Source organism: Stegodyphus dumicola, chromosome X2 (assembly GCF_044657685.1).
Source record: "Stegodyphus dumicola isolate Sdum_Otavi_A_Nest chromosome X2, ASM4465768v1".
In the NCBI taxonomy this organism is placed as follows: domain Eukaryota; kingdom Metazoa; phylum Arthropoda; class Arachnida; order Araneae; family Eresidae; genus Stegodyphus; species Stegodyphus dumicola.
The window spans coordinates 61,694,700-61,720,508 of NC_140781.1; the positions used below are offsets into that span (position 1 = coordinate 61,694,700).

The following is a 25,809-nucleotide window of genomic DNA, read 5'->3' on the forward strand; positions in this document are numbered from 1 at the left end:
GAATGCAACGGCAGTGCTTACATTTGGAAGTTCAAAAAATTGCTATGGTGGATTGCCGTAGTTTCTACGGATTTACCTTTATAATCCGCGTTTATCTATTTAAATTTCAGAAGATTTAAGATGAAGCGAATATATTTAACACAACAGAACACAATCTTAAGACTTGTAAATCTTTTAAAGGACAACAGCAAATTTTTAAACATTACTGTAAAAAAATATCTTCTCTTCTAATTATAATAAATAATGAGATAATGCACGGATGAATTGTTAATTATATGATAACTATGCATTTATAAAAGTTTTTAATAATGAACTGTAAAGAATATTTTTAATTATCGATGAATTGTTTTTAAAAGATTTACAAGTCTTAAGCTTGCGTTCTGTTGTGTTGAATATATTCGCTTCATCTTAAATCTTCTGAAGTTTAAATAGATAAACGCGGATTTATAAAGGTAAATTATCTATTTTCCCTCTATCAGCAAACCAAAAAAAAACTGCCTAATATTTGCCTGAAAGTAATCGCAGAAACTAAGGCAATCCACCTTTGCAATTTTATGAACTTCCTAATGTAAGCAAACATCGTGCACTACCGTTGGCGTTCCTCAGAAAACCGTTCTAACTTCCCTACTCCTCGATGAAAATAATAGAATCGCCTCTCTCATAGGCTGCTGTTTTGGGATGTAGACGCTAGTTGTATTGTTCATAAACATTGAACACAACGTTCTTAATCCAAGTCCATTGTTAGAATTGGTCGAAAAGGTTGTGAGGAAGATGACCTACGTAGTCCTTTTCAAAACAGAAGCAGGTGGCACTAGTCGTGATGATTATGTAGAAGTAAAGCAGTTAGATTTTTCGCACTTTGTGCTTGTTTTCGCGCGAAAATGAATAGAAAGATTTTTCTTAAAAATATTGTTTGTACAATATCAATAGCGGTATGTTTTTGTTCTTTTTTTTTAGATTCTTCAGAAATCCGGCATCGTAGCTAAAGTAATTTCGCCTCTGACTTTTGCATTTATAAATGAAGAAAAGTTAGGAATATCCCTTAAAAACCCTAAAGATTTCAGTGGCATCATTTTTACTAGCAAGAGAGCGGTAGAAGCTGTTTCTGGAGTGTTAAAAAAATGTGATAAAAGTAAGTTACGGTTCTTTTCTCGTGTGATATATGGGGAAGAGATGCGCATGTGAACAGTTTTTTTTATTGCTTCTCGGTGTAAGGCAACATAAACAAACAAAAAAAAAAAAAAAAAATAGTTCACCGCTTACCTGTTTTTCTCCGTGAAGGAATGTTTTTAGACATTTGTTATGAAGAATTTCTAAGTTCTGTAATCTTTTCAGAAAAAAAAAAAAATGATTGAAATTTTCTGCATATGCCTTATTAAGGAAGGACGGGGTAGTTGTAAACATGTGTGAGATATATGTGAACAAAATATATGTAAAATAAAAAATCTTTTTCAAAATGCCATATATATTTTCATATTCATACTCGGGGATTAATAATGAAACACAATTACCGTGTGTAACCATCAAGTAATGTGTTTAATCATAATTTAAAAAAACTTTCAGGTAAAGAGAGATTTAATCTAAAAATGTTTTTCTGAGTTAAGGTTACTGCAAAATTGAACCAGTAATATTGGCTAAATTTTGCAAGGGGAAAAAGTGAACATGCAGCTTCAAGTACAAGCATGTTCAATAAATTCAAGTACAACAGAAGTACTCTAATCAATGTAAGTCTTGTCTTAGAAACGTTGATGGATATATTCTTTTCTAATATGAGCATTGATGTATGTGTAATATCACATGAATATATATTTGGGGGGGAAGTGAGTTGATTAGCATACGTATTAAGATGTATGGTAGTTCACATAGTTCAGGCAGATATACAGGCAGTTCTCGTAGTTTGCTATCATTTTTTGTGATTTTGCTATGGCCAAGCACTAAAATTAGCAGATTTAAATGCTATGTGAATCTATACGTGCATAGGTGTAGGATACTAGCATGAAGTGCATACATATGAGGTACAAGGGTAATGTATACATTACTAGTACATGTGTAGCACTACTATATACTACATACATATAGTGTAACTTTGTAAGGAAGCTAAGTTTTTGAGTATTTTATCATATTATAAATGATCAGCATCTTACTCTATTTAAATTATTATTCATATCAACTTTCCTGCATTTTGGGTTTTGTCTTTTGATTATGAACTGAGTACTCACCATTATGTAATGTGCACTGATTATTACAAATAGAAAACCTAAGTGAATTATCCTCCAAAAATTAAAATAGAGATGCTTTGATAAAAAATATGGAACTACTCTGATATGCGCCCTCAAGTCGCCAAATTTCTCGCCAAACATTTTTGGCAGCGTGGAGTTTCTCGCCCTCCACGCTGCCATATTACTATCTAAATTTTTTGTTCACATTTCGAACTTTAAGCCTAAAATGTCTCCAAAAACGTGGATTTTGCACATGCAAAAAACACGTTTTGAACACATAATTTAAGCTAAAAATCCGAAACAAAAACAAAAAATTTAGATAGCAAAAACATAAAGATTCTAACCAAAAATATTTGACAAGAATATGCGATATGTTTTAACTTGAAAAAACATCTACGAATGGCACAATCTAGGCAACGAACGAATCTACGAACTACTCACACCTCACTTTTATAAATTAACAACGATAAATTTCAAAGAATACCATGTACGCAGCATCCTGTTTAAACTTAAAAAAAATCTACGAATTGCACAATTTAGGAAATGAACGAATCTACGAACTACTCACACCTCGTTTTAATAAATTAACAACAATAAATTTCAAAGAATACCATGTACACAGTGTTCTGTTTCAACTTTAAGAAACATCTACAAATTTCACAAATTAGACACTATGCACTAATCAACAAAATAAACTAAAATAAATTTCAAACAACTAAAAAAAAGAATAACAACAGAAATTAATACTAAAAAAACAACATAACATTCTACAAAATAAGAACAAGAATAAAATGAAATGCACTTACCATGAATTAAAGCTTTTACGAACAGCAGAAATACCAATTTCATGCCGCCACGTAATCACTATCGTATTTATATGACAGCCAGACACACTATCCGGAAAATTCATACTATGGTTCACAAATGGGATTTTATGCTTCTATCATGCATAAAATCCCTACTTCTATCATGCACAGCAACTAAAAATAATTTCCTAGACCCTCTTTCCACTCCTCCAAACACCCACTGTCCCTCAACAGGATGGCCACAATGATATTTCCTTGTGCCGAACTTCCACTTTTATCTTTTCCTTCCCCCATCTTCTCAGACACAGACGCGAACCAACAAGCTCCAGTGAAAGATTTTTCAACGTCAACAGGGTTGCCATACAGCACGCAATCGTGCCAAAAACCAGCGTAGGACACATATCGCCATATTTGGTGAGATTAGGGCGTATATCAGAGTTGTACCAAAAATATTGAGGCTGATTGATTGCTGTATTATAGAAATAGTAACTAACATCCTAATTATGCATAATGGCTTAACTTATTTACTGCTTATTAAAGACATAGAAATATGAAATATAAATAAAAAGTGAACAAAAAAAAAAAAAAAAACTATTTTCAGTCATCTCTTAGTTATAAAATTCTGATATGTAAAAAAGTGCAATAGTTTGGATAGAGTTCATGTTAATTCTTATAAGAAATAACTATATTATATTAGATTTCTTGTTTATATAACCATAAATTAAATTTTATGTTTCTTTTGATATTGCTTGAGAAGCTTACTAAATTTAAACACAATCTTGCTTTTTAGGTATTATATCTGAATGGAAATATAAGACTAATTTTGCCGTTGGTGAATCAACATCTGATCTAGCTCGTGAGTTTTGCATAACTTTTTAGTTTATAATGTATTTAAAGAAGATTTGGCATAACCATCCATAAGTATTGCCAAGTAGTCATTTTATCTTTAAAATACCTGAAGCTATATTTTGTTTGCATTTGAGTTTACGTGTTTAAAGTCATTTCTGCGAAAGTATGCTCTTTTAGAAAAATCCAGTAGTCAGATATTTTACAGTGCAGTCAGGTATTAATGTTCTTTATTTTTGTTTAATTGCATAAAAGCTACTGTTTTAATACTTATTGTTAATATTTGCTTGCATATTTATCTGATCTGATTTACGTGTTTAAAGTAATTTCTGCGAAAGTATGCTCTTTTAGAAAAATCCAGTAGTCAGATATTTTACAGTGCAGTCAGGTATTAATGTTCTTTATTTTTGTTTAATTGCATAAAAGCTACTGTTTTAATACTTATTGTTAATATTTGCTTGCATATTTACCTGATATTAAGTTAACAGATATTACTTTAATAAAAGCTTTATTTATGTTGTTTACTTTTATTTCCAGGAACTGTACTGGACCTCCATACTGTAGGTAAAGATTGTGGCAGTAGTGAAAAACTTTGTAGTCTTATTAAATCAAGTATGCAAAAACTGTGCCGGCTCCTCACTTTTAAAACATGTTTAAGGCATATGAGTATTACTTTACAGTTGTGCAAAAGCATAAGAATTCCGTACATTTCCTGAATTCTTATGTGGAACCGTATGCACATGCAAATAATTCAGAAATGTTGTGAATGTATATATGTGTGTATATGTACACATATATTCGTATTTACATATATATATATGCAAACATGAACACATCCATCCATACATACATACATTTCTGAATCCGGTTCTCATAACAGAACAGTACCCATGTCCTACATTGTAAGCCATGATTTTTATGACTTGGTCGGACCTCTTCTTGGTCGGATTTTTTTTTTCAAATTTCTGACTCCCCCCAAAAGCATTTTTTTTTAATTGCTGAAAATTAATACAGTCAAAAGTCGTTAATTCGGACACCCATAATCCGGACCTCAAAGCTACAAACTTTCTGCACATGCGTCAACATAACGCATGCGCGTAAGACCTTTACGGCTGCGAATATGCGTGTACGCATGCGCATAATACGTTTACGCATGTGCGTTTAATGTATGACGGACGGTATAAGCTAAGCTAAAATTATCTAATTCAGTTAATGTTGCAGATTGAGTTGTTCCTTAATCTTCGAATTTTATCCGGCTTATTATTTTTTGCAGACTGTTAGAGCAATTTTATAAAAGTAAGCTTGAACTTTCGATTATGTCAAATATAATGTCCGATATATATTTACTAATGTGTAAAGTATATACAAAGCGAAAGTATGTTTTGAAGTCCATTGAACAAAAAGTGGAATTGCTGCAAAAAATGGATAAAGGAATATCCTTTGTTTCTCTAACCACTCCGAAATCTGTTTATCAATTCCATGCTGCCCTGCGGTGGGGGGGGGGGAGGGAAACGCCGCTGAGTGCAATGAATTGGAAGTTGATCTGTCAGCACTATCCTTATCTTCAGGGCAGATGTTTTCATTTTATTCGGCTTATAATTCCTTACTACATGTAGTACTTCATCTCAATGTACTCTGTCTTTGATATGATTTAAATCAAATTCCTCGTCATTATAATTTGCTTCCGATAGTGAAGAAAGTGACACAGAGGTTATTGAAAACGAAAAAATTTCGATTGAAAAATTAGTCGGTATTCTCGACACAGCAATTATAGGACTTGAACAGCAGAAGTTTGTAACTGAACAAGAAATTATGTCAGTTTATAGAATTAAAGAGAAAGTATCACATAAAACGAAGCAACTTAAACAACTTACATTGAAAGAAATGTTTAATAAAGTAAACAAATAAATATTAAGCTTTTTTTTTTTTTGTAAATTTTGATACCCTTTAGATTATAATTGTCCTTTATTTCATAAATTACGGTTTCATATTTTTAATTTTATAATTTCTGCATGCCATCTTACCAGATTTTAAACTAATGATCGATAATCCGGAATCGCCGAAGTCCCGACGAGTCCGGATTAACGACTTTTGACTGTATATGTTCTATCCTAAATTCAAAATATTTTTGACAGTAAACAGTTTTTGATGGACCTACTGGTGGATAAATATGTGATATGCCGCCCAGTAATTACCAGTTTTCCCTGCAATGCACCCAAGTTTTAAATCTAAAAAAATACAGTGTGATACTATATTTATTAACAATTGTTTTGATGTATTTAATATAAATCTGTATATATAAAAGGAAAAGTATGTCTGTGTGTCTTTTGTTCATGCTGCGCATAAGCTAATAGACCCAGGGCTACGAAATTTGGTATACAGACAAAAGCCAGTGCACTTTGAAGCAATATTTTTCAAAATTCAAATGAGTTTTTTTTTTATTATTATTTTATGATTTTTGGCAAAATTGCATCAGTTTGATAATTCTCTCTCATTGTATCAGCACTGTTGCCACTCAGAAAAATGAGGGCAATAATTCTCTGCAGTTTTTAAATTTAATGTTTCTCTTGGCTACTAGATGTTTGTTGAGAGAAGCCAATGGGAAATTGGTTAATTTATTTATTTTGTTAATTAATATTTGTATTAAGGGATATTGCTTATTTCACAAGGGAACTGAGGTGGATCTTACAATTTTTAAATTGCTAAATGATAAAGAATTTTGTATTTAATTCTTTGGGAAAATAGTTATTTGTATTTGAAAGGCTTTGTTCAAATATCATATGTATTTTGAAATTTTATTTTTTGTTACAAATAGAACTAACAAGGTACTCTTGTTATCTGGACCAGATTCAGAAATGTATGTATGAATGGATATATGCACATATATCCATATATTTTTTAATTCAGTTCCGATGATTAAACAGTACCCTAAAAGTAATACTTTTTCCCCGTATCAGAATGGTAAGTTGTAAATAAACTCACAATATTCCTGTGAGTAATAGTGAAAAAATGAATTTAGAACAACAAAAGTGTGTGACTGATCAGGAAGTAAGGACACTATATTTTGAGAGGAGGGGTGATTCAAACTGAAAAATATGAGAAATAATTTAATATTTTTTGTCCTTATTTTCTTTTTATAAGAAATTATAATATTTTTTTTTCTAGTGGCAGGCCTAGCCATGTAGGCACTGTCTAGTAAGGCTGAAAGCCATAGTTACTTTATTATAGAGGCACCTCATAGGTGGGCCACCTCTGCCTCCTATGAAGGGACAGACAAATTACATCCATTCCTTCTTTGGAATTTAAACCGAGGCACATTGGTACTGCAGTCAGAGTCACTAACCACTTTCCCATCTGGGCAGCTAAAAGTATAATGTATACTATATTAATCTATAAAATAAAGTCAAAAGTGGATTGCTTTTCTCTTTCCCCCCCATTTATTTTCACTTCTTTCCTTTTTTAATATAAATTGCATAATTTGTCATTAATGACTTGAAATTCACTCAGCTTCAGGTTCCATGAAATGTGGATTTTGTGTCATCTGCTAGTGTTAATAATTAATGTATTCAGGTTTTTCGTTGGAAGTTGTATTTTAGGGAAATTAAAAAATATTTTTCTTATATTCCTTGAATTGATAAGTCATATAATTAAAACATATCAAAATTTTGCTATAATATTTTAGCTGCTTTTTAAAAAATTATAAAAATCTTAAATATTTAAAATTGATTTTATTCCTATGCATAATTTTATCAGAAGCATATTCATAAAATGTGTTACTGAACTGAAACTTGCAGTGTTATAGCATTAAAACCTTATTTATTACTATAAACTTCAAATAGTCACAAGCTGTGTTATAAGCAATTTATAAGATCTCTGAAATTTCTATCGAGGAAAGAAGCTTTATCATTTCTTCTGACTGATTTCAACCTGCCATTGTCTTATGAATAATACATGATTATCTTATTTGTAGATTATATTTGTACTAGTAATTTGCTCTACGTTCGCTTTCTGGCTGTAGCACCTGCTGGCTATTTGAGATTTTCTCATGAATAGCATAGGTACAAATTATATTTCCTTAAAAAGTGTTCTACAAAAGCCTTCTCTTTACATGGGCGAAATAGCCATAGTTACGTGATTTAAATATCTGCAAATTAGGGTGATGTCATTGTTTTGTTCTTTTATTTTTGGTACTTGCAACCGCCTTAGTAGACATCACCAGATTTTCAGCCAAACTCTGGCAGCCATGCACATAACCATTCTTCATAAACCGTGCAACCTCGCCATTTTCATTACGTTAAATTCCGAGTTCCAATGGTTTTTATAAACAACTCGAGGTATTTTTTTGCTTTAAACTCAATTTTAACATATGCCCTTCTAGATTTGCCATCAGTGAAAGAAACTTTTGTGTTGTTCGGAAAGTAATTTCGTTTTTTCCCGTCAGAGGACTTAATTACATTTTTTCGAAACCAACTTCACACTTAAACCGCATAACCATTATATGTCTTGAGAGCTGATATTACAAGGCTTGTGTGTGAAAAAGTTCTATTAATTCTACGCAATAGTTTTTGGTTGGTGCCCTTTTAAATATGGAGAGCAATAAGCAGCATTTTCTTCATATTTTACTTTTTTACTTCAGAAAAGGTAAAAATGCTGTCCAAGCGAGAAAAAAATTGACGGATGTGTATGGAGAAGGCGTGTTAACAGTACGCCAGTGCCAGAACTGGTTTGCAAAGTTTCGATCCGGCAATTTTGATGTCGAAGATGCACCACGGTCTGGAAGGCCGGTTGCAGCTGACAATGATGCGATAAAGGCATTAGTTGATGCAAATCGGCGAATAACCACACAAGAGATTGGTGAGAGGTTAAATTTGTCGAATTCGACTGTTTATGGCTACTTGAAAGGCCTGGGCTTAACCTCGAAGCTCGATGTGTGGGTGCCCCATGTTCTTACGGAGCGAAATTTGTGTCGTCGCGTTGACGTGTGTGATTCGCTCCTCAAACGTCAGGAAAACGATCCAGTTTTGAAGCGGATTATTACTGGGAACGAAAAATGGGTCGTATACAACAATGTGAAACGCAAGAGGTCATGGAGCAGAAAAGATGAACCGGCTCAAAGCGTTTCAAAAGCCAACATTCACCAAAAAAAGGTGATGCTGTCTGTTTGGTGGGATTTCAAAGGAATCGTTTTTTTTTTAAGCTTTTACCGGACAATACAACTATTAATTTGGAAGTCTATTGTCATCAGCTGGACAAATTGAATGATGCACTTAAACAGAAGAGGCCAGAATTAACCAACAGGAAGGGTGTAGTGTTCCACCAGGATAATGCGAGACCTCATACAAGTTTGGTCACTCGCCAAAAGCTTTTACAGCTTGAATGGGACATACTGCAACACCCACCATATTCTTAAGATCTGGTGCCTTCCGATTATTATTTGTTCCGGTCCCTGCAAAATTTTTTGGATGGTAAAACGTTTACCTCAAATGAAGATGTCAAAAACCACCTGAATCAGTTTTTTGCCAGCAAGGACCAAAACTTTTATGAGCGGGGAATCATGTTACTGCCAGAAAGATGGCAAAAGGTGTTGGACCAGAATGGCCAATATATAATTTAATAAAATATTTATTCATTATACGAAAATTGTCTTTCATGTTCCCCCCCCCAAAAAAAATGAAATTACTTTCCGAACAACCCAATATGTAAAAATTTCTGGAGGAATACAGAATTTTGCCACAAAATCTGTAAAGGAAACAATAAGGAGATATGTTTGATAAATAGCTGTTGTTGCAGAGGTTTTGATGACACCAAGTCTCTGCAATTTTTTAAGTGTAAACAGATTGCTGTGTACTGGAGGAGAAAAATGCAAGTGTTTCATTTTTTTAGTGTGTCATGTAATCCTTATTTCATAATTAAAATTTGTATTTTAAATTGCTAAAGTATGTTTTCTTTTTATACACTGATAATGTGTGCTGACTTACAATAAATATTGATAGATTGGGAATCTTTCTAAAAGAAATTTGTGAAAAACCAACTTGCAGTCGATAAAAAAATTACCTAATGCTGCCAGGGTGGTTACATTAATACAAAAGTACCTGATTTTCTACATTATATTTTTATGTCACTTTTATCCTTGGAATGTCAATGAATGGAAGTACAGATTTTTAATTACATTTTATTTCTGTCAATTTCCTTAATCAAACCAGGTTTGAGCAATCTCTGTTGTAACCTCTTTTTCCTTGAATTAAATACATTCAATGAATTTTTCATTGAATTATAATATATTCTTTGGAAATCCAAGAATATGTCTTTCAAATGTCAAGCTTCTTCTCACATTAATGTTAATTCATTTCTTGGTTTTGTTATTAGTTATAAGAATTTTATATATTGAGCTCTGCAGTTCTATGTCACTCTTAAGTATTATGATGCTACCTGTAAAGTTGTATAATAAAATTTTGAAACCTAAATTCTTTCTACAGTTCCTTGAAAATGCTCCTAGGCTATTCATTATAAACAATATTTTGCATAAAATAATATTCGTTTGTAAAAAATATTTCAAGGTAAGCAAAATTTTTAGTTTAGAGAAATTTTAGAAATTGTTTTTGATTTGTATTTATTTCATGATACATGATGAAAGAAGCGTAATGAAAACTTATATCATGATTTTGTGCTGTAGTATAAATTCTAATGCACAATGGACTTAGCAAAATTTTATAATTTTTATATCTACTTACATGAAAAACATTGAAAATTTTTGTATTTTATATTTTAGACTATGTGCCATTAGAGAAGCCACTGCTCTTTCCTTGTAGTAATAAAAGACAAGACACAATACCTGAAATTTTGCCGAGTTGTGGTAAGTAATATTTTGACTATACCATCAAACCTTATTTAACAATTTTAAAAATCACTTCTGAAAAATACAAATTTGACACTTCAAATGCATTTAGTAATTCACACTTAAATTCCTAAAAATATTCAACCATTTTTAGGTGTGCATGTTGAAGAAGTTATTTGTTATGAAACTGTTTCTAATCCAAACATGAGAGATTTGTGGGAAAATTTGTTGTCAGATAAGGTGAGAGAGTAAATGAATTTTTTTTTTTTTTTTTTTTTTTTTTTTTTGTGTAGAAAGGAAGCTTTTGTAAAATTTTCACATAATTATGTATAATTTATTTTGATTTAATCCATGTGCTACTAATACATCACTGTATGTATCTTCATTTGAAGAGGAGGGGGAAGCAAGAAGAGTGTGTGAAAAGAAATATGAGGAGATATGTATTACAGTCAAAAGTCGTTAATTCGGACACCCATAATCCGGAATGATCTATAATCCGGACCTCAAAGCTAAAAACTTTCTGCGCATGCGCCGCGTTGGAACATGCGCACAGGCATTTTACGCGTGCATGTAAGACCTTGACTACTGCGCATATGCGTGTGCACAAGTGCAGAATACGTTTTCGCCTGCGCGTTTTATGTATAACGGACGGTGTAAGCTAAAATTATCTATTTCAGTTAATGTTCATGATTGTGTTGTTCCTTAATCTTCGAATTGGATCCCGCTTATTATTTTTTGCAGACTGTAAGAGCAATTTTATAAAAGTAAACTTGAACTTTCGATTATGTCTAATAGAATATCCAAGGGATCTACAAAACGAAAGTATGTTTCGATGTCCAGCAAACAAAAAGTTGAAATTGCTGCAAAAAATAGATAAAGACATGAAGAATGTGGCAGAGAGGTTAGTGAAAACGAAAAAATTTCCATTGACAAGTTAGTCGGTATTCTCGGCACAGCAATTAACGGGACTTGAACAGCGGAACTTTGTAACTGAACAAGAAATTATGTCTTTTTATAGAATTAAAGAGAAAGTATTATCACATAAAATGAAGCAACTTAAACAACTTACATTGAGAGAAATGTTTAATAAAGTAAACAAATAAGTATTAAGCTGCTTTCTGTCTCTTTTTTTTTTTTTTTTTTTTTTTTTTTGTAAATTTTGATACCCTTTAGATCATAATTGTTCTTTATTTCATAAATTACGGTTTCATATTTTTAATTTTAGAATTTCTGCATGCCATCTTACGAGATTTAAACTGATGATCTATAATCCGGAAAAATCGATAATCCGGAATCGCCGAAGTCCCGACGAGTCCGGATTAACGACTTGTGACTGTATAACATATTTAATATCAGTACTGTATCTTACAGAGAAAGATTCATGGTAATCATCTAGTTTGCGAATATCAAGCTTTTAGATAGTTCTTTATTGTTTAGATGGTGGCACTGAAATTATTTGTTTTAATCATTTTTCTTCCTGCTATTTTATTACATATCTGAATTGAAAAATAGCATTTTAGTGACACAATCTAAGAAATAAATGAATTGCTAAAAGTGGTAGATTGTAGACTACATGATTATGAGATTCATATTTATGTGCTTGTAGTTAAAACCTCCATTAAGATTCCATATGGTTTTCATGGTTCCTAATTTCAAATGAATTTGTCTTCAGTCGGGGTTACCATGTTAGTGTGGTGATATGCATTGCTAACATTTATGTACAGTTTAAGAAAAGATTGTCATTTTCAGGAAAAGTGGTTTCTGTCAGAGACTTTATTATAATTGCAGCTTTTTGGCATTGTGTATGGATTTGGAAATAACTAATGTATATATTTAGCAAGAAGATTAATCATTATTTGAAAAAAATTATATCCAAGATCACAGTTCCAGACATTCATAGGGTATACTGTCAGTGTATTCCTCAGATGTGAATAAACTTGCTTGGAAAGTACTGCAATTGTATATCTTTTTTTATTTATTGGAAACTCGTGAATACTCTGTTATGTAAGTAAATAACATATTTTTGCTTGTTTCAATGAATCCTTTCAACTTTCTGTATAATTATTTTACATTGATATTTTAACAGTGAATAGAAATCTTCAAAGTCATGTAGAATGTGAATCATTCTTCAAACAGAAGTGTCACAGCTCATTATGAATGCATACAATCTATTTAAATGCTAGATGTTCTGTATGAAAGACTGAAAAAATGAAATGGTTTAAAAATTTATTTTCAAAAAATTGAGAAGAGACGAGAACTAACTTTTGATTTGACTCTTTTGCAAAAGGTTCCCTCACCCCCCCTCCCAAAAGTTTCTGATTTGATTTCTAGTGATTGAAAAATGGTTTCTAATTTTTGAAAGATTTGGTTGTTTAAGTGAAAGTGATGTGTAACTGAGAATCGGGAACATGTTTATTGATTCATATTTATTTTTTCTAAAATTGAAGATTTGTCTTCTAACTTGAGGTATGTGCCTGTAATTAAATTAATTCAGTTCTATATAATAATAAAATGCATAAATAACTTTTGTACATTTCAGGGTTTGCCAGAATTATTAGTTTTTTTTAGTCCTTCAGGGGTGGAATTTAGTTACAAAATGATCAAATCTTCTTACGCAGGTGATTTTAAGCAGCTGAAGGTAAAACTTATTCATCATTCTTACCAAATTGTTATTAAATGTATATTAAAATCTCATTTAAAATATATCTTAAGCTTTTTTTAATTTATTTGTAAATGTATTCACTTGTAGTGTATAGCAGTTGGTCCAACTACTGAAAAAACTTTATCTGATTTAAGCATGCCTGTTCTGAAGACTGCTCAAAGACCAAGTCCAGGAGCTGTATGTATTGCTGTAAAGAGTGTGCTTCTAGAGAAATAAGAATTTTGTTCAAAAAAATATATATTTTTTATTATTCAATCTTAAAAAGGGTATATTTTTGAATAAATTTGTTTTATATATGTGTGTGACATGCAGTCAAATTTCATAACACATTTATTTTACTTCTCCATTCTTTCAAACCAAATAAATCTCCATGATACAGGATTCCATACTATATTGAAAATACAGCATCAATATACGAGGGCTATCCAGAAAGTAGATTATGTTTTGGAATAAAAAAATAAACAAAGTATAGGAAACAAATTTTATTATATACAGATGAAAGCCACACTCAAATACTACTTTTCTACATAGTCACCATACAAATTAAGGCATTTATCGTAGCGATGTACGAGCTTGGAAATTCCTTCGTCGAAAAATTCGGCCGCCTGCGCCTTCAACCACTTCGTTACCTCTTCTTGCAGCTGTGCGTCGTCATCAAAACGCTGCATAGCCAGCCACTTCTTCATTGCTGGGAATGGGGGGGAATGTTTCACCCATGTTTCGTCACCAGTAACGATGCGATCGAGTAAAGAGTCACCATCCTTATGGTAAGCGTCCAAAAAGTTCAACGCTGCAGCCATTCGCTGATTTTGTGGTCCTCTGTCAAGATTTTTGGAATCCATCTTGCACAAAACTTGTGGTAACCAAGCTTTTCGCTGATGATTTCGTGCCACAAACTTCGCGAAATTTGTGGAAAACTCAAAGAAAGTTCCGTTATTGTGAAATTTCGATTTTCACGGACTTTAGCATCGACTTTTTCGAGAAGTTCGGCGGTCACTATGCTGGGTCTCCCACTTCGATCTTTGTCGTGAACATTGGTTCGGCCATTTTGAAATCTTATGACCCACTGACGCACTCCACCTTCAGTGATAATGTTGTCCCCATACACTTCACGAAGCTGCCGATAGATTTCTATCGGTTTACAGTTTTTTGCAGTCAGAAACCTTATTACTGAGCGCACCTCGCAGCTCGCGGGATTTTCAATTAACGCAGACATTTCAAACCGTCACAGTATCTGAACGGAGCACAGCACGAACCTCTCACTAGCACGGCTAGATGCAGACTGAGCTGCGCAACGCTCTGACCCCAAGATGGCCGCGCTAGCCCCGCCCCTAGCGGACACAGACGGAAACGTAATCTACTTCCTGGATGGCCCTCGTATATAAGCTTAATAAATAATAACTTTGGAGGAAACGGAAGGCAAAAGATCTTGAAGAATAAGAGAAATGCCTTAGTGGAGTAGACAATCAACCATTGCGAATACAGTACAACCCCAGAACTTGGGGAAGGCAAGATTTTTCGGAATATAGAGAATTCAACAAGATTAAGGAATGAAAATATTTTTGGAATCTAGCACTGGGATAAAAAATTTAGATCTTAGGGAGGTACTTGGTAGCAGAATTTAGAATGCACAGAGACTGCATTAGGCGGTAAGATATCTAGTGCCTTCCCTCAATAAGCCTTAAGTATATGTGGGAATTTATTTATTCAGAACTCAGATAAGCCTAAAGCATATGCAAGAAATAGATGTAAGTATAATAAATAACTGAACTAATACAATTAGGCTTAATTGTCGCAGTGCATGATATAAGCAAGACAAAATTGACAGGAACTTCTTGTCTTTTGTCGCCAATATCATAGTACATAGCCAGTAATTCATAGCAGAGGATATTAAGCTAGGCTAAAATATTACCGATTCCAAGGAATTTCAGCTAATATAGCAGATTGTGCAATTTGTTAATGTTCTGATTTGATCCAGCTTAATTATTTTTCACATTGGGAGGCTGTTTTATTACAGTAATATTATGAAAATTAAAGTTTCAGCTTTTGATCATGTTGGCAAGAGTTTCTAGTTCTAAACAGCTGCAACAGGATCTCCAAAGCGAAAGCATCATATAATGCCCATTAAATAAAAAATGGATAAAGGTATATCTGTCTCAATATGGGAGGTGAATTGGAAAGCCAACTGTATATGACATAAGAAAACAAAAAGGAATATTTTGTGGATTCTGATATCCCACTCACAATCAATAACAGAAAAATGATTTGTATTGCTAAAAAAAGATCATGACTAAATGGGTCAGATAGTGTTGCAGCGAGGGCGTGCCATTGATGACTCAAGCTAAAATATTTCACCAAGAAATTAACTTAAAAACAGCGTGCACATATTCAGCATGTTGGTTAAACAAATTTTAAAAACTCCATAGTATAAGGCAATTAAGAATTTCGGAAGCTTTAGCTAACACTGAAGCTGTTGAACTATTTGCAGATGAATTCATTGAACTCATTAACAGTTGAAAGTTATCTCCAGAACAAACTTACAATGATGATGAAACCAGGGTTCATACGGTCCTTAAGTTTTTTGGAATCAATTTTTAGTCCTTAATTTCAGCAAAATCGGCAGAAGGTCCTTAATTTTAATCAACTAAAATTTCTGTCTGTTTCCAGGACTGCCATTTTGAGTGTGAATTAGCATTTTGGAGGAATATTTTAGGTGATTCACTGACAAATATGGTTATGGGTTATAATTTGTTCCTAAAATTCCGAAATCTGGGAAATTTTTGCCGACTTTTCTAGAACATTCTAACATTGATAAATTTCATTAAAATAATGGTAATGTATTAGAGTTATATTTAAGAATAATATAAATCATATTTATTTTTCACTGTCATATTATAAAGTTCCACTTTGGCCATATATTATACAATGTTTTGATTCTGAAAAATAAGCAAGGTATAATGCTATAAAGCACAATTTACGAAACAGTTTTTAGCAAAAGCAAAATAGCTATGTAATTAATTAGAAACGACTTTTTAATTTTTTCATGGTAAGAGATTTTTTTTTTTTCCCCATTTCTCAGAATATGCATCAGTTTTCTCTTTCTCTACTTTTCACTAGACACAAGCATGGAAAATATCAAAAATGCTTCTAATCTTATCATTATGGGCAAGCAGTGTAGAAAAGAATTTTTTTATTAATAAAGAAATTGAAATTTGACAATTCAAAATATTCATCTAATATGTCTTAATGCATGATACACAGGGCTGGCACTGATGCAGTCTCTGTGGATCCGAAATTCTGCTTCCAATGCCTGCTCTAAATTCTAAAATTTTTGCCAATTCTAGATTTTGTTGCTCAGTGTGTCACTAAATTCTAAAAATTATGCCACACCATCTCTGCGACCGGACCTTACCATATGTATTTCATATTTCTTCTGAATGTTCGTATTACTAAAGAAATAATATTAGCAGCTTTTTCCATACATTCTAAATACATTTTGTCTTTTAGAATAACAGAAATCTTTAATGAAATTCTAAAGTGAAAAGCAAAATTATTGAAGAGTGTGTTTCTGACCTCCACTTGCTCCCTGTATTAGCTCCTATCAGCTCTGATAATTTCCATTACCGCTGCTAACATTTCAGTTTATCATGATGTAGAGTTATTGAACCAGATTAAATTGACCACTAGTCCATATTTTTAGTTTGAATTTAACTCTTGTTTAATTACACCACCACAAGCTGTAATTGATTTTGTTAGCATAAGAACATGCCTTTATGTTCTAAGTTCTTTTTAAGTAAGAAGCTTATTTAGACCTCTGATTTATAGTTACTTTCAGACATAGCCATACTTTGTTTCACGTCTGTCGGAGGGGGAGGTGAGCTATTTAACTTTTACAATCCCTCATAGGTAGTACCTTCATAGTACCCTCATACCCTTAGTAGTTGAAAACCCTCATAGGTAGTACCTTCATAGTACCCTCATACCCTTAGTAGTTGAAAACCCTCATAGGTAGTACATTGTGGAGAGGTTGACAGTTAGGAGATAAAACAGGCAGAAACTAATGAGAACATCGTTTTGCATATTGAGACAAATTTGTTAGAAAAGATGCTTAAGGAGAAGGAAATTGATATAAATTTATCCAAAATGCAGGCCTTCAAATTAAAAAGACGCATGATTATTTTGTTGAGTTTTGTTGCTACAAAACAACGCTTAATGTGAAATTATCCTAATATTGTTTAAAAATCATAACAAAGTGTTTACCCTTAAAAATTATCTTTGCATATTAAAGCGAGTTATTGGCTTTCATTAACCTTTACAGTGGTCACAAGGTGAAACACAAAAATATAAAAATTCATGTAAAACTTCTTCTTCGCATCCAGTAAAACTTAAAATAAAATAATGCACCTACAAAACTAACTGCATTAAACAGAGCCTGACTCAGACAGAGCTCAGCTAACTTTCAAAACTTACTTTTTAACTGTGCCTACATCAGGCCTTTCAGGTTTGTTCTGATCAACAGGTCTCTCTCTAGGCATGCAGGAGCCGTGACAACAGCCAGTCTTTTGTTATGAATCATGCTGATTATGCTTTTAATGCTCATTTTATGCTATGCTGCTGGACATAAAATCTACTTACTATTTACTAAACCTCTAGACTGAGCAAGCATGTGACAAAATGAGACATTAAAGATAAAAAAGCTAACTGTTAGTACAATGAAACTAAATTGTCACTGATCTTCTTTCAAGTATGTCCAGTTATAAGTGTAAAATATTTAATGCTACTTGATAAATTTCATAAGATTAATTTTATTGTCAAACATATTAATAATTTTGTTAATTAAGCTATGTTTAATAATAATGCATCCTACTTACGGATCTCTTTTATTTTTAGAATGGTATTAAAAAGTGAAGTTCAGGCATAGATATAATACACTCATGTCCATAAATTAAGGATAATGCAAAATCAGGCAAAGGAAGAGTTAGAAGCAAAACAAATTTGACTTATTTGTAAAGCTTATTTATTAATCAAAAGGTAAAGATAAAAAAAAGATGCTATATGATATTATTAAATAAATTAGCAATTTTTTCTCCCTGGAGCAAATTACAAAAAAAAAAAAAAAAAAAAAAAAAAAAACCTATTTACAAAAAAAACCAATATTACATGGTTGGTATGATTGTTAGTCGTTGACAGTCCGTACAACGCCTAGGCATGCTGAGTATCAAATTACCGATCTGATCTTGGGAGATATTACACCACTCAAAAAGCAATGCTCTCCGAAGTTCCGGTAGACACGTACGAGGAGGTTGACGGGCTGGAACTCGTCGGCCAAGCATGTCCCACATCTGCTCTACTGGATTCAGGTCCGGTGAGAATGCTGGCCAGTCCATACGGGTGATATCCTAAGATTGAAGGCATTCGCTTACGATGTTTGCATGGTGAGGACGGGCATTGTCATCCATAAACACAAATTGTGTGCCCATGGTGCCCCGAAACAAACGTACATGTTGTTCCAGAATGACGTCCCGAGAGATTTGGCTTGTCATGGTTCCGGTTTGAACATGCAGGTCAGTTTTGGAACCCAGAATAATTCCACCCCAAACGAGCACTCCTGCACCACCGTAACGGTGTCGTTCAGTGACGTTTTCTTGGTGGTAACGGGTACCTGGAGCTCTCCATATGAAAGTTCGGCGAGAATCAGACTGCAAGCTAAACCTCGACTCGTCGGAAACATCACACAAGCCCACTGTCGCGGTGTCCACAATGCATGCTCTCTACTCTAGGCTAACCGTAAGCGACAGTGACTTGCAGTAAGTGGAACGCATCTGACAAGTCTACGAGCATATAGACCAATCTGCCCTAAGCGTCTGTACACGATCTGCCTTGAAATTGTCGTACCATGTACAGCTGAAGAGAGCTGACGTGACAGGTCTGATGCTGTGCTCCGCCTGTTTCTTTTGGCAGTAAATGCCAAATACCGGTCCTAACTCGCAGTTGTAACTCTGGGGGCGACCTGTGCTGTAACACCTACTCACATTACCATCATCTTGAAATCATTGCCAAAGCCTGGAGATGACACTCTGGGCAATTCCAAGTTCGTCTGATACTTCCAGTTGGGTACGCCCACATTCCAGACGGCCGATAATTCTACAATGTAAAAAATCATCCAAATGCGTCCTTTGTACCATAACTATTCAGTTATTGCACTGAAATGCTTATAAAGGGACCTGCGAACAATTTTACTTCTTTGCCTGTATTCCTTATATATCACTCTCTTACACTCGTTGTGACGTACCATCGGTGTCATCTGGTTACTTCCTGAAATTTGCATACGATTCTTGAAGATGTGTATAGTGATTTTACAGGTGATATATTTATTTTAGAGTTCGATTTCCGCGTGACTCCAAATTATCCTTAATTTATGGACATGAGTGTATTTTTAATTGAATTTATTCAGTTCCCATTTGCTCTTAGGTCCTTAATTTTTTTTCACTAATGGTCCTTATAAGTACTTAATTTCTGTGTGCAGAAATGTGTACGGACCCTGTGAAACTTGTCTTTTCTGATAATATACAACACAAAATACTTGGCAACCTATATAGGAAAGATTCCAAAGTGAGACTTAACAATTTTAGCATGCACAAATGCTGCAGAAACATGCAAGTTTAAACTTCTCATGATAGGAAAAAATACCTTGAGCATTTTAAAGGAGTAAAGAGTTTTCCATTACCTATAGTGCAGATAAAAGAACACAGCTGACACAAGTGTTGATGAATGGCTGGTTTGAAAAACGTTTCATTCATAAGGCTGGGAGAATTCAGTTGGTTTACCCAATGTTGCAAAAATTGTCCTGATTGTAGAGAACTGTTCGGCTCAAAATTTCAGTTAAAGATAATGTATCCATATTATTTTTTCCTCCAAATTGTACGTTCATTTAGCCCATAGATATTGGAATTGTGCACGTGCTGAAAATGCAAATTGAAAGTAGAATTTTTTAAAATCTATGTTAATATTGGCTACAATAATAATGACAAGACTATTAAAAATGAATTATTTTGAATAATAATTCATTTTTAATAGTCTTGTCATTATTATTGTAGCCAATATTAACATAGATTATTTTAAATAATGACGAGACATTAAAAAATTTTTTGAAATATTTTAGCTTAAAATCTGCTTTGCTGAGTGTTCATGCGATGCGTGCGTTGTTATACAACAATTTCAAATTAACTAGAAGTGGACTGTACTAAATATTTTATTCGACAACTTTAATCAAATGCGTGCCATCTTTCAAGCGATGACTTACTACTAACAACAACAGCAAAAAAAAAATAAAACTGAGTAAGCGTTTACAGGGTTGCTGTAATGAACATCTGCGCCATGCAAGGCGCCAAGAAGAGAAAAAATGACGTAATCTTACAGTTAAATAGTCTTAATGACTTAACATACCCCCCGGCATTGAAGGGTTACTTCAATAATTTCGTTCGATAATACTCATAATAACCTACAAAATTGTACAATTACTACCTTATACAATAATGCAATACGAATAACATCTCTTAATTCAATATAATAATATTCAATTTTCAATACAAATTTTTGTGCACAATACAATTTACAATACAAGTTTTATAATAATAAGCTAACACTTAACTAACTTAGGAAGCTTCTTCTTAGGGTAAAATTGCAATTTTTGTAATTCCACGCTTAATGATGCCCTTTGCTGTCTATATTTCTACTACTCTAACCTTACCGTCAACTCCAGGAAAAATTCTTGTAATGCGCCCTAACACCCATCTACAGACAGGAAGCTCATCATCCTTAACTAGTACTAGCATACCTATTTTAATATTCGTTTGTTCTACCTTCCATTTTGAACGCTGTTGTAGTGTGTTTAAATAGTCCCTATGCCAACGATTCCATATCAACTGGACAAATCTGGTAGTTCGTTTCCATCTTGAGAGTCTGTTTTCAGGTATATCAATTAATTCGGGTTCTACTATAGCATTCAAGGGTCTTCCAATGAGAAAATGGCCTGGTGTTAATGCCTCTAAATCATTTACATCGGAAGATAAGGGAGTAATAGGGCGAGAATTTAAAACAGACTCTATCTGAGTTACTACAGTTAATAACTCCTCGAAAGTCAACCTTGCATTACCTACAATCCGCTTTAAGTGATATTTCACGGATTTTATTCCAGATGCCCATAGTCCACCAAAATTAGGTGTCCGTGGGGGAATAAACTTCCATACTATTCCTTCTTCACCTAAATAATCTGCTAATTTTTTGTCAGGATTTCTAATTAAATTGTTAATTCTTTGCAATTCGGCATTTGCGCCAACGAAGTTTTTTGCGTTGTCTGAGAAAATGATTGAGCATTTTCCGCGCCTAGCAATAAATCTCTTTAAGGTGGCAATAAATGCGTCAGTGGTGAGATCACTCACTAGTTCGAGATGCACTGCCTTTGTTATAAGGCAAATGAAAAGAGCTAAATATACCTTATGAAGAGTTCCTTTCCTCTGTCCCTTGTACCTAATAAAAAATGAACCGCAAAAATCGATGCCGACATGATTAAAGGGTGAGCTTGGATTTACGCATTCTGCAGGTAATGACCCCATAATTTGTTCGATAGTGACTGGTTTATTTTTACTACAAATTATACATTCATGGGTAATCTTTCTAGTTAAATTCCTACCTTGTAATGGCCAAAATTTCTGTCTCATAAAACACAATAATGCTTGCGAACCTACGTGTAAATATTTCTGATGATAATGCTCAGCAATCAGCTTAGTTAGTTTGCCTTTAACAGGCAAAATTATTTGATGTTTTTGTGAAAACATTACATTGGCCCCTTGTAATCGGCCTCCTACTCTCATTACATTATTTGCATCTAAAAAAGGGTTCAAAGAAAGTAAATTACTTTTATTATTAATGGGTTTACCTTGTGCGAGGGAGTTATAATCTGAATAAAAACTACATTTTTGAACCTCTCTTACTAAAAAGGATTCTGCCTCATTTAACTCCTTTGAACTTACTCCTCCTGTTCTTCTCTGTGCTCCTTTCTGTTTTGCACACCTAGAGTTCCAAATGAACCTGAAAATATAACTAACAATACGTAATAATTTTAAATAATTGTTAGTGATATCTAGGACATTATCAATAAAGTTTGAAGGCAAAGTGCATAAACAAGCAATGTCAGTTCTTTTTCTCAGTTCATTAGAAAATGTCTCTGTTTTTTCTAATTGTTCAAAGTCAATGTTCTTGTTAGGTATGACACCCTCACTCAAGAATGGAGGACCTTTCCACCACAGATCAGCATCATGCAGCTTGTCAAAACTCAGTCCTCGGGAAATAAGGTCTGCTGGGTTCTCCTCTGAACGCACATAATTCCACTGGCGTGTATGTGTTAGCTCTTGGATCTGCAACACTCGATTAGCAACAAAAGTTTTTAGTACATGTGGGGGATTCTGAAGCCATGCTAACACTATGGTTGAGTCACACCACAGACATATTTTACTGATGTCCAATTTCAATAAAGGCACCACCTTTGCAACAAGCTGTGCTAGCAGTACAGCTGCGCAGAGTTCCAGTCGAGGTACTGTCAGCGGTTTTAGTGGAGCTACTCTGGACTTGCTGCAAAGCAAATGTGAAGATAAATTATTGTCACTTCTACAGCGTAAATAGATGGCTACTCCGTATGCGTGTTCTGATGCATCTGAAAATCCATGAATTTGTATATCAGAAAAACTATCCTGTAAAACATATCTACTGACTTTCAAATTGTTGATAGATTGCATTGAATCAATAAAAAGTTGCCAATCCTTAATTATCCTTTCGGGTAGCGGATCGTCCCAATCAAGCTTCAATAACCAAAGTCTTTGGATGAAGATTTTTGCTTTTGTTATCCCTGGACCAAGCAGTCCTAATGGATCATAAATGCGAGCAATATCAGACAACACTGTTCTCTTTGTGTAAGTATTTGGTTTCTTGATGGTTGATTTGTACGAAAAACAATCTATCTTTGGATTCCATAATAATCCTAAAGTTTTGATGCTCTGATCGTCATCGAAATTACTGAAAGAATATTCCTCTTGTCCATCCGGAAACTGCAAAAGATCAGGATGATTAGCACACCATCTGTGCAGACGCATTCCTCCACGTGATAATAGGTTAATCAATTGCGACTGTAATTCTTTAGCCTCTATTAGAGTATGGGCTCCTGTGAGTACGTCATCGACATAAAAATCCCTTTGTACTATTGGCGCTGCTAACGAAAAATTATTTTTCTCGTCTTCTGCTAATTGATTAAGTGTGCGTGTTGCTAGATATGGTGCGTTGGAAGTACCGTAAGTTATAGTCTTCAGTCTATAGACCTTAACTGGTTCTTCTTCACTACTCTTTCATAAGATGCGTAATAAATCTCTTTGATGTTCTTTAATCAAAATCTGACGATACATTTTTACAATGTCTGCTGTGAAGGCAATTTTATGCGTTCGAAATCTGCAAATAATATCAAATAGTTCGTCTTCAACTAACCCTCCATTCAGCAGAATATCGTTTAACGAAATTCCAGTAGTCGTAGGAGCAGTGGCATCGAACACTACCCTAAGTTTAGTGCTAGGTTTCTCGGGTCTGAAAATCCCATGGTGAGGAAGATAATATGAGAAACTAGAGCTATCCCCTTCATCAATTTCTTCGGAATGGCATAATTTATTATATTCCTTAATGAAATCTTCGTATAAGTGTTTCATTGCGGGATTGCGAGTGAAGCGTTTAAGTAGATAATTCAGTCTTTTGCTAGCGTTTTCTCTCGATTCCCCTAAAAGGCTAAGTCCTTCCTCCTTAATTGGCATTTCCACTACATATCTGCCATCATCTTGCCTCGCGTGTGTACGAAGAAAGTGCTGTTCACAAAATTCCTCTTCCTGACTTTTCACTTTTTTTGCTTCATTAATACCTTCAATCTCCCAAAACCTTCTCATGTTGTCAGATAAATTATCCCCATTTTCCACAAACCCACAAAAATTATCAACACTGCCTTGCTGCGGCATGCGCACTGACCCGCTAACAATGTATCCAAAAACTGACTGATGGAGAATCAGGTCTTGCATATTTATTCTATTTGTTCCCAGTAAATCAAAAAATATTTCGTTAGATAATAAAACATGTATTTGACCAGGTTTATAAAACTCTGGATCAGCTAAACCAATGAGTTGCAACTGCTTAACATCAGAAATGTTTATATATCTAGCAGGCGTTACTCGAGTTATTTTTGGAACAACAAAAAATTGTAAGGTACGAATAAAATCTCTAGTAGCGTTAGCGATGGTTGCTATAGCTTTTTCCTTAACACCCATAACTGTACCATTGATACCTGAAATAGAAGCGTTTATTTTTCTTTTCTTCAAATTCAATAACTCAGCACCTTCTTTAGTAATGAAATTATTTTGAGAACCGGAATCCAGCAAGGCTCTCAACGAGATAAATTTTCCATCATTACCCTTAACGAAAATAATTGCAGTTGAAAGTAGAACTTGTTTATTAAAAGAACTGGAAATATTCAGCGCAGTACCGTTAATGGACTTTGTTTGGTTGGTTTCATTAGTGTCACTAACCTTTTGGCTGCTTGCCATTGGAGTAAATGTATCAGCATTTGGAGAAAGATTACTGCTAAATTTATTAGTCTTGTTTGTGATTTGATTCGATGTGCCGTTTGCTCTATCGAAATTTTCTTCATTTCGATCAAAATGTAAGAGCGAATTGTGAAATTTCTGACATTTTCTACATGTATTAGAACTTTTACAGTCCTTGATTGTGTGGACCGAAGATAAGCAATTGAAACATAATTTTTTTGTCTTTACAAATTCCAATCGTTTCTTGACTGTTAGATTTAAGAATTGCGCACATTTCAACAATAAATGATCAGCTTTACAATAAGGACAATTTTTTGAATTTTCAGAAAGTGATGTAAGAGCCTTGGTATTAAATGAACGTTTCGATTCCCCATGCGGAGGTTTGTAATGCGATAGGGTGCGAGCGTGTTCCTTCAAAAAACATGTCAGTTGTTTAACCGTTCCTATCTCGTCTTTTTTAAGTGACCTTTCCCACCAACACCGAGTATTTCTATCCAACTTTTCAACTAATAAATAAACAATTAACGTGTCTGAAAATTCTTCCACCTTTTGCTCCAATGCTTCCAAGGATCGTAAACATTCATGCACCTTATCGATAAATTTTAAAAGCGACGAAGTAGAATCACTCGTTTGAGGTATAGAAATTAATTTCTTTATGATAGAATTGATCAAATCTTTTTTGTTGCTATAGCGCTCAACCAACAGATTCCATGCAATGTCATAATTCGAATCTGAAATTGGAATGGACTGAATAATATTTAAAGCGTCTGCCTTACACGAACTCTTTAAATATTGCAATTTTTGCGCATTA

General features: G+C 33.7%; 1 protein-coding gene across 4 annotated transcripts; it reads left to right on the plus strand.

Annotated features, from left to right (window-relative positions):
* Nucleotides 1–581: 581 nt before the first annotated feature.
* On the plus strand, nucleotides 582–13,664 carry LOC118181668 (uroporphyrinogen-III synthase-like). Of its 4 annotated transcripts, none has more exons than XM_035350847.2 (8): nucleotides 582–834; nucleotides 958–1,132; nucleotides 3,816–3,881; nucleotides 4,409–4,435; nucleotides 10,641–10,724; nucleotides 10,861–10,946; nucleotides 13,246–13,344; nucleotides 13,503–13,664. In XM_035350847.2, exons 1-8 carry the CDS (start codon nucleotides 772–774, stop codon nucleotides 13,644–13,646), a joined length of 744 nt encoding a protein of 247 aa, XP_035206738.1. In that variant the 5' UTR covers nucleotides 582–771; the 3' UTR covers nucleotides 13,647–13,664. The 4 variants fall into 4 exon arrangements, with proteins under 4 accessions (XP_035206738.1, XP_035206739.1, XP_035206736.1 ...); XM_035350845.2 differs by having other exon boundaries at nucleotides 589–834; nucleotides 4,409–4,483; XM_035350846.2 differs by having other exon boundaries at nucleotides 597–834; nucleotides 4,409–4,483; nucleotides 13,456–13,664.
* The last annotated feature ends 12,145 nt before the right edge of the window (nucleotides 13,665–25,809 follow it).

Excerpts from the sequence above, each read along its gene's own strand:
- LOC118181668 (XM_035350845.2), top strand. The coding sequence starts at position 772 with ATGACCTACGTAGTCCTTTTCAAAACAGAAGCAGGTGGCACTAGTCGT. Across the intron at positions 3,882-4,408 it reads ATCAACATCTGATCTAGCTC|GAACTGTACTGGACCTCCAT; the intron begins GTGAGTTTTGCA and ends TTTTATTTCCAG. Across the intron at positions 10,947-13,245 it reads AAAATTTGTTGTCAGATAAG|GGTTTGCCAGAATTATTAGT; the intron begins GTGAGAGAGTAA and ends TGTACATTTCAG.